General features: G+C 61.9%; 1 protein-coding gene across 1 annotated transcript; it reads right to left on the bottom strand.

Moving 5' to 3' along the window:
- Positions 1–3368: 3368 nt before the first annotated feature.
- On the bottom strand, positions 3369–12182 carry RBBP8NL (RBBP8 N-terminal like). Its single transcript, XM_008584509.1, has 13 exons — positions 12122–12182; positions 10878–10920; positions 10120–10215; positions 9665–9777; positions 9083–9155; positions 8733–8890; positions 8521–8603; positions 8078–8244; positions 6635–7364; positions 6233–6359; positions 5636–5706; positions 5403–5532; positions 3369–3705 (listed from the first exon to the last, which is right to left on the bottom strand). The coding sequence occupies exons 1-13, from the start codon at positions 12180–12182 to the stop codon at positions 3575–3577; spliced, it is 1983 nt and encodes a 660-aa protein (XP_008582731.1). The 3' UTR covers positions 3369–3574.
- Between the last annotated feature and the right edge of the window lie 1275 nt (positions 12183–13457).

Here is a 13457-nt window from a genome sequence, read left to right on the forward strand (position 1 = left end):
CGGCTCGCTTCTCCCTTCCCGGCTGTGTGTGTCTGGGCGGGCCGAAGCTGGGTCTGGCCGCCTCCCGCCTGGGCGGCGCCTCGTGTGCATGGTGCCCCCTCCAGGGGCCGCGCGCTCCCCGGAAGGGCGTGCACCCGGCCTCCCTCGTCGACCGAAGAAGAGACCGAGGGTCCAAGGGGGAAGGCACCTGCCCGGATCGCAAAGTCCGGCGTCCCTCAGCAGCAAAGTGGCCTTGAGCCAGCGTTGTGGCGGGCCTCAGTTTACTCTCTGCACCCGGGTCCCCTGCCATTGTGCTCAGGTGCGGCCTCTGGAGCCCCCCGAGCCACTTGTGCCGCCGGCGGGGAGCCCACACGCCCTCCGTCCAGTTGGCTGCCTGCGGGCTTCCTTATCTTTGAGTGGGGCCGCTCCGCTGCGGGTACTGTCGCATGACACTGGGTCGGGCAGGGCAGCGCAGCCCCACTGGGGGCCTCCCTCCGGCCGCTCCTGGGCCAGGCGCCGGGGTGGGGGACTCCTGCTTGGTGGGAGATGCATGATGAGCAAGCCCCCCCTACACCCCCGGGACCCCCTGGCTCCCGGGCAGGCCCCCACCCACTTCTCCCTTCTGTCGCCTTCCTTTACCGTGGCAAGCTGGCTTGCCGAGGGCCCTGTCTTGTCCTCTATCCCTTTCCAAATCTCCTTCAAGGGCCCTGTCGTTCCTGGGAAGGAGGTGGGCAGCTGCCCGTCAGGTAGAACGCGGGGCTTGGCCCAGGTGTACGGTGGGGACCAAGCCTGTGCCGCCAGGTGCCCCTGGGAGTGGCGTTTGAGATTGAAGGACTGAAGGACACCGGGGTGTCAGAGCCCAGATCCAGGCTCCATCGGCTCTACCACTTCCTGGGGGCGACCCCAGGCGAATAAATTACCTCCCTGAGCTTCAGTGTCTCCATCTGTAAATGGGGGTGCCAACTTGAATCGTAGAGAGTTGGGCAAGGCAAGGTACACTGGGGCCCTCAGTCCTTGCCCAGGAGGAGGACCATGACAGAGTAGGGGCAGCTGACAGAGGAGATGGGGTCAGAGGGGGAGATAAGGGCACCTGGCTCCTCGCCCATGCTGGCCTCTGCATTAGTGGAGCCAGGCCCCGCTTGGCAGCTGGCCCCATGTCAAGCTTTGCGGGGGCTGGAGGGACACGGAGTGAGTGAGTGGTTTCCTTCTCGGGGTTGGTGCACTCCCTCACTGGGTGCCGGCAGCCAACCCCAGCCTGCAGGCCAGCGTGTGTGAAGCACACAGCTTTTGTTATATTTGAGTTTGGAGAAATCAAAGCGACCTTTAACAGCGGGCTGATTCCACACACACCCGGACTTCCCTCTCAGGGATTCGGTGGCTCTGGCCTTTCGGACCAGCAGGCAGACAGCTGCTGTTAGCAAGGTGGGAGGCAGTGTGCACCCCCACCAGCCAGGCCTGCGTCACCCCAGCCCGGCCATCGCCCCATGTCCTGTCGTCCCTACAGGCGCGTACGGTCACTCCTGCCCCAGCTTGGCCAGGGAGGCTGCCCTCGCTCACTTTTGGTCTTGAGTTTTTCTTTGGTCCCCACCCTGACCTCTTGCCGGGTGTCAGGTGCAGGATTCTGTCTGGACACCCCTGAGGGCATGGCAGAGCACATGCCCTGACTGCAGGCCTGGCCCTCGGTTGACTGCCTGGTTGTTGCCTCCGCCTGGCACCCCCTTTCTCTTCTGCTGACCTTTGGTTTACTTTCTTAGAGTTCTGGTCTTAGCGAACTTCCCAGAACACCTGTGTCTCCTCAGCCCACTCCTGTTCATCCCTCAAAACCCAGATTTGGGTCTCAGATGCCACCCTCCTTGACCATCCCAGGGACAGCTTCTCTCCATGCCATCTCGCCTCCATGGGACCCTGATCCAGCACCATTAACCTTTGCCCACAGGTGTCAGTTCCTTTGTCTTTGCCCTGGAAGGGGCGGTTCTCAAACTTCCCATATAGGCAGTTACTCCTAGGGGCTTCTTAAAACAGACTGCCAGGCCTACCCCCACGATCCCAGTTTGGTGGGTGTGAATAGGGTCCAGGAATCTGTTCCTTAAGTTCCTCCCGTGGAGTTCAGAGGTGCTGTGCATCCTCTCACGGTGGCACTGCTGAGGGAGCAGACAGCTCCCAGCGTTGCTGGTGGAATCCTGGCCCAGCTGCCCTGTGGCTGAACTGATGGCAGAGCAGTCGGTGGCAGACTTGGGGCAAAGGGCTCAGGAGCGTGCCCTTGAGGAGGGGGTTCTGGGCCAGGGCAGGTGCACATGCTCTGTCACTGCCCCCACCCCCCCCAGGCCCTTCCCCGAGGACACCCTGGTGCCACTAACACTCAGAAAACAAGCAGAGAAGCTGTCTTTGTTCTGCTCCCTGCGAGGGAGTGGTTTCCTGGTCTCCTGGTCCCTGGTTGACCCCCAGCACCATCAGCTGCTCCTGTCCTTTGCTTATTTATTCTCCCAGCGTCTGGGATCCTGTCTGTGAGGGCACCGCGGCCCACTGGCCTCCCTCCACTGTTGTTGGCAGATGCCTGTTTGGCGGGAAGCCACGAGGGGGCGCCCGAGACCGTTGCTCAGAGCTTGGTGCCCATTGAGGAAGGGTCAGGAAGAGGTGGCCAGGCATAAAGGGCTGCCGGGGGTCCGGGATGGTCTGTTGTTGCATCACAGAGATGGGGAGGGGGCACTGCCAAAGGAAGGCTGCCCATGTGCAGCAGGGTGGGGGCTGGCTGGAGCCTGAGCAGTCCCCACCTCCCTGTCCCTGCTCCCTCGAAGGGAGCAGATGCTGGGCTGAAGGTGGAGGGCAGTGTTTCCAAGCTCAGGTCCGGCTGCCCGCCCCCTTGAGAAGGAAAGAAAAAAAGACTCAGAAGTCAAATGGTTGGTGTTAGAAAAGCAGATGTATTCAGCTGAAGGAGATGGCAGGCTGTCCCATCTCAAAGACTTAGATTTACTGAGGGGTCCTTTAAGGAGGGCTTGATGGAATGGAATGTGGGAGGTGAAAAGCAGGAGAGCAGGAGACGTGAGCTACGAGGGGTCCGTTTCTATGGGTCAGGTACAAGGTCTCACGAAGGCCTCGTCTGGTTTCTGTTCTCATCTTTGCTGTTATCTCAGGACCCTGCAAGATTTTGATTTGAGCAGGTGTACTTGGCTGGTGCCCAAGGTCAGCTTCAGTCATTGGCCTTGATCATTTCTCAAAACTCTACAAGTCTCAAAGAAAGAACTGTTAGCTTTGCAAAGTACTAATTAGCTTCTTGGCCTTGTTTTCCTACTTAGCAAGCGAGATAAGAAAGTCAGGGGATGGGAAGAGGGAGTGGAGAGGAAAAAACTGTCCTTTTTAAAATCCTCCCCCCGTCTGCAGACCAGGCAGCTTTAGGTCCCAACATGGCTTCAGTCCTGCTCACTCCGACAGCAGGGCCAGCAGGGCATTTCCAGGACGGTGCAGATGCAGGGGATGAAACACCAGCCAGAGAGCCGTCTCAGCCTTCCCAGGCCACGCAGCTGTGCGGGGCTGTCTGTTGGTTTGGTGGCGCAACCTCCGCCTCCCCATAAGCCGTGGTGTCCCTTTGCTGGCCTGGCTAGGTCTCCTCCCAGCTGCTGTTGCCTGGTGAGGGGCTGCGATCCTCGGCATCCCTGGGGCTCCCAGACCCCTCAGCTGCTGTTAGGGGCTCCCTTAGTTTCCTTCTCCCTCGGGATGGCTTCTTGGAGGCTGTGGGAAGTGGACCGAGGTCAGGTCAGAGGCACAGCAGAGGGTCAGGCAGTCTGGTGGGTCCTCCCTCGAAATGACAGTGTGGCCAAGGGCCTTGTGGGCAATCTTGGCTCAGGGAGCTGGCACCTGAGAGCCCGCCCTTGTCCCTAATGGCAGTGGGTGACCCGATTGGAGGGCAAACCTTGAGAATGTGGTGGAAGGGTGGCCCCCTCCCTAGCTGTGTGACCCTGAAGACAGGGCCTGACCCCAGCACCTCCCTCTCTGCCTTGCAGAGGGCCTGGAAAATGCCTGATAACTGGGAGCTGACGGGAAGTGCTCTCAGAATCCCTGAGACACTCACCGTGTGCCTCTGAGGACCTGCCCCTGGGGGCTGGGCTGGGACCACAGGCGAGGGCCAAGATGCTGGGCCCTGGGCCGTCTCTGATGCACAGTGAGCTCTGGTTCTGGGTCAGACTGGTGAGGTTTGAATCCTGACCTCAGGGACCAGCCCCATGACCTTGGGCAAGTCACCTCGCCTCTCTGAGCCTCAGTTTCCCCATTTGCAAACGGTGATGATCCTGCCAGCTGGGCAGGGTGGTGAGGCCCACAGGCAGTAATGACTGTACACTGCTTCTCACTCTCCCTGGGCATGAGTCACAGGGTGCTGGGTCCTGGCACTGAGCTGTGTGGTGCCCTGACCTGCACAGAGTGGGTGTCCAGCATGTGCTGGCCGAGGGCCCTGTTCTCACTGACTGCCACAGCGGTGTAGTGGGGGCAGTGTATTGCTGCCTGCAGGGTGCCAGCGCCTGCTGCGAGCCCCTGCCAGCCGTCCCCAGCCCTGGCCCGGGTGGGAGGACAAGGGATGCTGGCTAGGCTCAGTGAGGAGGCAGGGGGTGACACCCTTGCATCCCGGTGGACTGCACCCCACCCAGAGTACTTCCTGCACATGCACAGCAGGAAGTCCCTCGAAATGAGGCTGGGTGCTGGCCTCCACTGCGGCTCGGAGCAGACCCAGGTCATGCTGCCTTCCCGGCGCAATGGTGCATTGTGGTGGCCATGGCCTAGCCTTTCCCACTGCGGGTGCTGCTGGGACAAACACCAGGGCTGCACGACTGTTAGCTTAGGTGTCAGAGACTCTCTCAGGTGCCTGGACGCCCAGCCGGAGCTGCCCTTGTGCCCAGAGCAGGAAGTGGGAGGTTGTCCGGATGCCTTCGGACCAGCCAAGGCTCCTGCTGGCCTTATCGGAAGAGCCGAGCCCAAAGATACCGCCCTTGGCAAACATTTGAGCAGCCCCCAACTCCCCCAGTGGGAATGTGCCCTCGGCCTCTCCTGCTCTCTCAGGGTGTACAAGAGACTGCCAGGGACCCCCTCCCTTCGCAGGGGACCAGGGTGCCCCTTCCTCCCCAGGACGATGGTGATGGTGAAGACCATCCTCAGCTCTCTGCTCAGGACCTTCTACCCCTTCCGCCACTGACATCACATGCGAGCTCTGGTATCAGCCCCTCTTTCAGGTGGGGACACTGAGGCTCAGTGTTGAAGGGGCCTGGTCCAGGCGACACAGTCGGAATTCACCCAGGCCGACCCTGGTCCCTCTTGAGGGGCTTGTTCTGGAGAGGTCTGAGGCTTCGCCTCTGGCTTCCCTGGGCCAGGGTGGCATGGGGAAGTTGGTGCTGCACTGCCCTCGCCCTGCTCCCCCACCTTCCCCTTGCGGGCCATACCTTTGCCCCCCGGGTCTGAGGCCTGCTTCCTCTTCTGCTGCATGGTCTGCCTGGGCTCCTTGGGGCAGAAACACCTGGGCCCCTCACCTGGCATGCTTGGCTTGGCACCCGCCTCGGAGCTGGGACCCTCCTGGGCAGAAAGGGGTGTGGTCAGGCCTAGGAAGGCCCCCCATCCCCAGCCTGAGCAGCCCTACTGCGATGGCCCCACCCGAGTGTGGGGCTGGGACACCCACCTCACTGTCCGAGGTGTCTGGCTCATCTAGATCATCCGACTCTGGCCTCTGTGTTTCGGCCTGTCTGGGCTCTGAAGGACGCAGGGTATAGGGTCAGGCCAGGCTGGTGGCCCCGGAATTCTCCCGAGCCTGCCAGACTAGGGTGGGTGGAAACAACTCTGCAGATGAAGAAACTGAGACACAGAGGGGCTGAGTACCTGCCCTAGAGCACCTGCTGATAAGAGGCAGGTGGAGTTTGAAGCCAGGTCCAGTGTCTCCAGTGTCCTCTGCACGAGGCCCCTGCCAGCCAGGGGGCCCTCCCTGGTTTGGTCACTGCGTGATGGCGAACTCATGCCTGCCTGCCTGCCCTCTGCACTAGCATGCTCCTCCCTCCACCAGTGTGGTCAGAGAAGCACCAGTCCTGGCCCTTGACTCCTTTCTGTGTCTGAAGCGGGGAGGAACCCAGCCCTAGACCCAGGGTTTAGTCAGTCAGGCCGATGGGCTGAGCTGGGCCCCAAGACTGGGCCCCCAGCTGACACTGACCATCACACCCCCTTCCCCACTATGCATGGCCCCACTTCCTGGCTGGATTTTCATGACGCTGGGTGCTCACTGTACCTGGGGGGCCACTGGCGTCAGGCCTCTGTGGGTGGGGGGATGGCTGTAGCCTCCCTCTGACCTCACCTCCTGTCCTGCTTAGAGAGGACAGCCTGGGGTGGCGCCCTGGGAGGGGATGTGAGGGATCCTGGGGGAGGCAAGCGAGTGGCTTGAGTTTATTTCGGGGGTTATCCTGCTCCCAGCTCAGCCCCAGACACAGCCTGCGGGACCCCACCTGGGGCTGCAGCGGGAGGGTCAGCCATCCCCCCTGCTGTGAGCTAGGCAGCCAGGCTTTCTCCCTGGCAACCAACTTAGTGGGGCAGAGGGAGGAGAACAGCCAGGCCCGGCTGGGTGCTGGCCTGAGTGGGGGACGTGGAGGAGGAGGACAGGGATTGAGCCCATGACCAGGGCGAGGCTCCTTACCGTGGGAGTGGGGGGCTCTTCGGGCTCCAGTGCTCTGGTCTCCTTGATGCCATTGCTGAGTGCCCAGGGGCTGTGAGTCAGGGGTCCCACCTGGGGGGATGGCTCGGGGCTGGGAGTGTGGGCAGTCGTGGGGCTGAGTGACCCAGGCTGGTTGGCAGGCTTGGGGGCGTCCCGGCCCCGGCCCCGCTCTGAGAGGTCTAAGGGCTTGTCTGGGGCATAGTTCTGTGTGGCCACAGCTTCCCTCCTCGTGGGGCTGCCGGGGCCTGCGGGCTTTGGGTGCCGCCCTCCAGGCAGGGTTGCTGTGGTCAGAGCTGCCCCAGTCACATTGTTCTCGGGGTCCTCAGAGTCCGAGCCGACTGATGGGGAGAGTGGCATCTCCCCCGGTGTGAGTGGGCCTCTCAGCCTGGCATTGCCTGCCAGTGCCCGTGCCCGCAGCTGCTGCTGCACAAGAAGCAGCCGCAGTGCGCCCTCCAGCTGCGGGTCCTGCATGCTCCCCAGGGGACTAGGCAGGCCCAGCAGGCCTGCAGGCTCCTCCCAGGCCTCTGCCTCCCCAGCCTTCAGGCCCTGGGGCTGGGGGCTGTGGGTGGCTGCAGCAGGGGCCAGGGGGCTGCTGCGGGGGCTCTGAAGGTGCAGATGCAGGTGGCGGTTCAGGAGGCAGAGGCGGTCAACCTGGAGGGAGTGCTTTAGGGACTCGCAGGTAGTGGCGGAGGGACGGGAGGCCCACAGGAAGCTGTTGGGGAGGAGAAGCCCAAGGGTCAGAAGTGACCAGCTGAGTGAGCTGTCCTCCTGGCAAAAGTGGCCGGGGGCCTGGGCACCGTGGGGGACCGAGAAACTGAGGCCTCCGCCTCTTCCTGGCAGGATGTTCTCCTCGCAGGAGCGTCAGCTATCTGCTTCTTCACCTGGAGTGCCCCGTCCCCCTGTCCACCCCCCACAGCCCGCTCACTCTCAGACCATGAGATGCAGGCTTCATGTGGGCCCTTCTGAGACGGCTTCCAAGTTTGGACCCATCTCCTGCCGCCATGCCCCCCAGGCCTGGCTACTCAGGAGGTGTCCATGTGGAAACTTTGCTCCAGGCAGAGTGCCCAGAAAAAGCCAACCCAGGGAAGGGCAGTGGCTCCCCGGGGGATAATCAGAAGGATCTCCTGGTTCGCTGGGCCCCTACCACAATGGCGGGACCAGATCTGAGATGGAGGGCTCACCAGAGGCTACTCCAGCTGTCAGTGGTGGCGGGGGCCCTCACCTGTCCAGGGGGAGGCTGTGTTCGTACATTGGGCTGGGTGGGCTGCTTCTGGTGCGTGGTGGTGGGGGCGTCCCATTGGTAGAGCTGCGGTCAGCCGGGCAGGCCCGGGACCCAGGCCGCACCACGGCAATGGTCCCGTGCAGCTGGTTGGAGATGCGCTGGGGGCTCTGCACAGGGTAGCAGGGGTGGGTCAGGGCCCTCACCTGTCCAGGGGGAGGCTGTGTTCGTACATTGGGCTGGGTGGGCTGCTTCTGGTGGGTGGTGGTGGGGGCGTCCCATTGGTAGAGCTGCGGTCAGCTGGGCAGGCCCGGGACCCAGGCCGCACCACGGCGATGGTCCCGTGCAGCTGGTTGGAGATGCGCTGGGGGCTCTGCACAGGGTAGCAGGGGTGGGTCAGCCGGGGTGAGGGTGGTGCTCCCCTCTACCGCCTGGCCTGAGGCTGCTCCTGTCCTGGCTGTGCTTGCTTTGTCACCCATCACCCACCCACTCTGAGCCTCGCCTCCACCCACGTCACATGCAGCTCAGTGGTCCCCGCCCAGCATTGGAGGATGGGCACAGTCAGTGTGAGGCTCGGGCACAGTGCTGCCAGCCTCCTGCCTGGGTTGTCCCAGCCCAGTGTGGTGGGCTCAGGGCCCCTCCCTCTCACCATGTCTGGGGTCCGTGGCTCAGGCAGGTTGGCACCTGGGGAGATCTTGGCCACTGGAGAGGTCTGGTAGCCCACTGGCTTTTCTGTAGGAGGAGCAGTGGACGGGAGAGCTTAGGAGATGCTCCAGGGGGCAGGGGGCTCAGCCGCCTGGCCAGAGGGCTCCATGGTCCTGTAGGTGCCCAGCCTCCCAACCTCTCCGTCCCCCACAGCACCTTCTCCTCGTGGACCTGTGCCTGGGTGGCCTTCCTCAGCCTCCTCGTGGACCCCTTGTGGTTTTTCAGTGATGGCCTTGCAGCTGCTGAGAGAGGGGCGCAGCAGGGGTGAGGTGGGGTCCGAGGTGCCCTCCCCGGCCAGGAGCTTGGGCCTGTCTCTGGAGTGGAGACAAAGATGGGGAGGGTGAGGGAGGGCAGTGCCCCAGGGAGGATCAAGATGCCAGGGCACTCCCCGGGGCCACGCCACCTCTGCAGGGATACCCGGGTGACCCGGGAGGATGCAGCTGTCCTGACATCGCCTGTGATTCCACCATGGATATGTGCTGGGCCAGCCACCCTTCCCCACTCACTCCAGGCCCTGAAGCCTCTTCACCTCCTCTCTCAAGGCCTTGTTCTCTGCTTTTAGCCCGCTCATCTTGTTGGCTGCAAAAGGCACTGGTTAGTGAAGCAGCCGGGGGAGGGATGGGGGGTGTCCCAGCCCCAGGGAAGCCCCTCCTTGTCTTGCTGCCTGCGGTGTCCCCAGCGCTTGGCCCAGGTGCCCCATAAGTGCTTTCCGTGTGAGTGGATGCTTGGCTGTCTCTCAGTAGATAGTGCTAGACTGTGGTAGATAGTGAAGCTTGTCCCTGGGGCTTCCCCCAAGGAAGGGGGGGCTTCTGCTTCATCATCAGGAGGACCAGTAGGACCTCAGGACTCTGTGGGACCCCTCCTCATCACAGAAGGAAGAGGCTGCAGCCCCGAGAGAGCAGGGACGTCCCCAGCCCAGACGACGAGGAGTGAGGACGTGTCAGGCCCAGCTGGGGTCTTGGCACCACTTGTCCTCAAAGGGGGGTGAGAGGTGCTCCCCAGTGGGGCAGGGCTGACTGCCGCCCCCCTCCTCCCCGACCCTGTGTTGAGCTGGACGGGCCCGACACCTGCCCCGCAGGTGTGCTCACTGAGCGTGAAGATGTGCTGCAGACTCTGCAGGTGGGAGCTCTCAAACTCCTGCTGCTTCTTCCTGGCCAGCTCCTGGGTGACCATGCAACGGTCGCACAGGCCAGCCCGCAGCCTGCGGGGGCGGGGGAGGTGAGAGGCCACTCTGAAGGGGGAAACTGAGGCCAGCGGAGGGGCTGGGCCCCTCACTGCCCCAGTGCCAAGGTGTGCCCCTGCCTTTCTCAAACTGTTCTGCGGAACCCAGATCTGTCCCCACCCTGTGGGCTATGTGTTCCATACTCAATTGAGTTTGGGAAGGAATCTTGAAAATACAATTTACTTAAGGCTCTGAGAAGTCCTGCAGTGGAGATACCTGCCTGGTTTCCTTTACCTGGAGTTTCCCAAACTCATTCTCTGAGCGACCCTCCCTGGAGCCCACCAATCCCGAACGTGCTGCTGGGTGCCCTGCTGGACTCACCTGTTCTCCAGCACCCGCAGGTTCTCCTTCAGCGCTTTCTGCTGCTCCCTGAGCTGGTGGTTCTTGGCGAAGAGCTCCTCGATCCTCTGAGCATCCCTGTGGTGGGAGACAGCCGAGGCAGGGTCCTGCTCTGCCTGGGAAGCCACATGCTGTCACTGTGGTCCAGCCTGAGGCCCAGCTATGTCGGCAGCCTCAGCTTAGGGCCTGGCCCTGCTGGGTGTGCCTCACTGTGGGGACCTGCCCCTGAAGTGGGGCGCTACGAGGGGAGTGCCTAACCAAGCGCTCCTAATCTTGGTCATTTGTGACACTTGGTGACTTCTGTCTTCCTGTGTGCCACTTCAGCACTGTAGCACATGCAGACCCACAGCCCAGCCTGTGAGGTGGGGGCATAGGGAGCTGCCTGCAGGCCATCACGCCATCACACGGGCCCGTGTCCCAGGCCTCATGTGGATGGTATGATCAATATTCTGATCCTGACCCTAGTGGTGGCTGGGATGCCCCGAGTGGAGGGGCTTGCTCAGCCCCTTGAGGCTGACGCACCCAGGGTCTAGTCCTGGCTCACCACCTACTTGCCATGTGACCTTGGATGAGGAACTCACTCATCCCCCCACTCCAAGCCTCAGTTTCCCCTTCTGCATCAGGGGATGGTAGCAGTGCTGGTGCCCTGGGGCTTCAGGGGTGGAGTGAGCAGCGTGGCCCCCGTGGAGAGTGGCTGTCTCCGCTCGTGTTTCTCACTGGGCGAGCCTGGCCTGACTCACCGGCATCTCTCTGAGTTCAGTTCCAGAAGCTTGTTCTGCAGGCCTGGCGGAGCAGAGAGGGGCAAAGGTCAGGCCCAGTCACTCCCTCCCCTTGCAGCCCTCCTGCAGAGGGGCCTGGGCAGAGACATGGGGTGACATCTCCTGTCCCTGGCTGCCATGCAGGGTCCTCTCCAGACCCTTGCCCACCTCCTAAGTGGGCTCCCTGTCTGCCCTGCTGCCCGGGTGGCTGGGGCTTAGCTTCCGCCCAGTCTCCATGGCTGTCTGAGGCCCCATGTCTGGGCCAAGCATCTCCCCTTCTCCTGCGGTCTCTGGCTCTGGTATCACTCTGGAGGTTGGTAGGGATCCTAAAGCTGGGAAGGGCAGAGGAACCGAGAGGGGCTTTTTTGGAGGGTGCAGCTGTTTGAAATGAGATGGGCTTTGGGGGCAGACCTCATCAGACCACCCTCTCCCCATCTTTGTGACCCAGCTTGGGCCGGGCTAGCTAGGGGTTGGGGGTGGATGTGGGGGTCTCTACCAGCAGCTACGCCTCTCTTGGTTGTTCAGGAAGTAGCCAGGCCCTTTGGATCTCCAGGTGGGATTCCTGGAAAGTCCTCAGGAGGGGCCGGCCCTGGCCCTGGAGTGGGGTGAATAGAGGGGCTGCGGCCCTTTCTCTGGTGGGGGGATTGGACAGGGGTGTGGATCTGAGGCATGTTCTAAAGGGAAGAGAAAAATTTCAGCTCAACGCCCCACGATGTTCCTGATGGGCCTCAGGAGCCCTGAGCTCCTATCCCTAGACGTGGAGCTCACTTCTCACTCTGGGAGGCCCTGGGCACCCACGCTGGGTGAGGGGTCCATGAGGCCAGGGATTTTCAGCTCTCGTGGCCAGGCCTGACATTTACACCCCACTGTGGGCTGACCCTTTGGGAGAACATGGCATGGACGCCCTTGGAGCTGGGTGTGGCAGGTGGCTGTGAGGTGCTGGTGGTGCCCCTTGTATGTGCCCTCCCCTCGGGCCACATCAGGGCCATGGTCTGAGGATGCCCAGCACAAGGGTGACACCCACGTCTGGGTCTGGGTCCAGGCTGGGCGTCTGACTACTCACAGCTTTGGGCCTCGGGTCAGAACTCCCATTCCTGGGCCAGAAAGACAGGATCCCCAGGTTTGTTGAGAATTGGAGGTGACAGTAGCACCCAGCCTGCCCCCAGCCCATGGGGCCATTGGTCCAGGTGAGGGCTGCGGGGACCTCTCCCAGCCCAGCCACTCACCCAGGACCTCCTTCTCGTGGACTTCCTTCAGCCTGTTGAGGGACTCCATGAAGCTCTCCATGGCTCCCTGAGGCCCCGGCCTGGGCCCGCGTGCTGGCTGTATCGTATGGGGAAAGGCCTTTGCCTCTACTGCCCTTCCGTGTCCATCCTGTAGGAGACGAGGTGGGAAAGGGTCAATTCAGGGAGGGCCTGGGGGTGAGGAGGTGGGTTCCTCATGTCTGCATGGGGGCAGAACCTGCACCATGCTGGAGGGCTGCTGTAGGGGAGGGGGCTGGAGGACCCAGAAACCCGTGGCAGGTGCAGAGTGTGCATGCAATTCCACTCGTGGAGCTGGATGGGCAGGGGTGCATCTGGGCATTAGCAGCAGCCCCTCTGAACTGCTCTGTCCTCCCTGAGGTACCCAGACCACCAGTGCCCAGTGCTGTCCCCATGTGAGCCTTGCCCTGTGGGACCTTACCAGAGGGATGGGGAAGCTGACTGTGGAGGGGACAGCACCTGCCAGCACAGAGCTGACAGTCAGACCTCACCAGCAAGATCAGCCCAGACCCAACCATCTGTGTCACCACCTCTGCCTTTGCCCCCACCCAGCATCACTGTCCATCCATCTGGGCCCCTCCTCTTCCTCATCACTGAGGCCCCACTCCGCTAACAGCCCTTCTCTCAGCTCTCTCCTGGGGCCTCTGTCCTCCTCCAACCCCACAGCCATCCTGCCAGGCAGACCTGATCCCTTCACACATGCACACACACACATGCACATTCATGTGCGCACAGCACACATGTACACAGCACACATGCACATGCACACAGCACACATGCATTAACACACACAAAGGCAGCATGCACATGCATACAGCACACACACACAGGCAGCATACACATGCATACAGCACACACACACAAAGACAGCATGCACATGCACACAGCACACACACACAAAGACCGCATGCACATGCACACACACATGCACAACACACACAGCATGCACATGCACACAGCACACGCATACACTCAAAGACAGCACGCTCATGCATACAGCACACAGACAGCATGCACATGCACACAGCACACACAAAGACAGCATGCACATGCACACAGCATGCACACATAGACAGACAATGTGCACATGCACACAGCACGGCACACACACAAAGACAGCATGCACATGCACATAGCACTCAGCACACACACACAAAGACAGCAAGCATATGCACAACACACAGAGCATGTGCATGCACACAGCATACACACACATGCACACACACGAAGACAGGCATATATGTGCACATGCACACATACAGCACATAAACACACAGACAGATGCATGGGCATGGACATA

This window comes from Galeopterus variegatus, unplaced genomic scaffold, assembly GCF_000696425.1.
Source record: "Galeopterus variegatus unplaced genomic scaffold, G_variegatus-3.0.2 Scaffold3285, whole genome shotgun sequence".
Classification (NCBI taxonomy): Eukaryota; Metazoa; Chordata; class Mammalia; order Dermoptera; family Cynocephalidae; genus Galeopterus; species Galeopterus variegatus.

What these genes read in the sequence shown, in the direction of transcription:
- RBBP8NL (XM_008584509.1), bottom strand. Translation starts at nt 12,182, where the DNA reads ATGGAGAGCTTCATGGAGTCCCTCAACAGGCTGAAGGAAGTCCACGAG. An exon ending in AAGAGCCCCCCACTCCCACG is followed by an intron (nt 6,360 to 6,634) that starts GTAAGGAGCCTC and finishes TGCCTCCCCCAG; the next exon opens with GATCCCTCACATCCCCTCCC. An exon ending in CAGACACCTCGGACAGTGAG is followed by an intron (nt 5,533 to 5,635) that starts GTGGGTGTCCCA and finishes CTTTCTGCCCAG; the next exon opens with GAGGGTCCCAGCTCCGAGGC.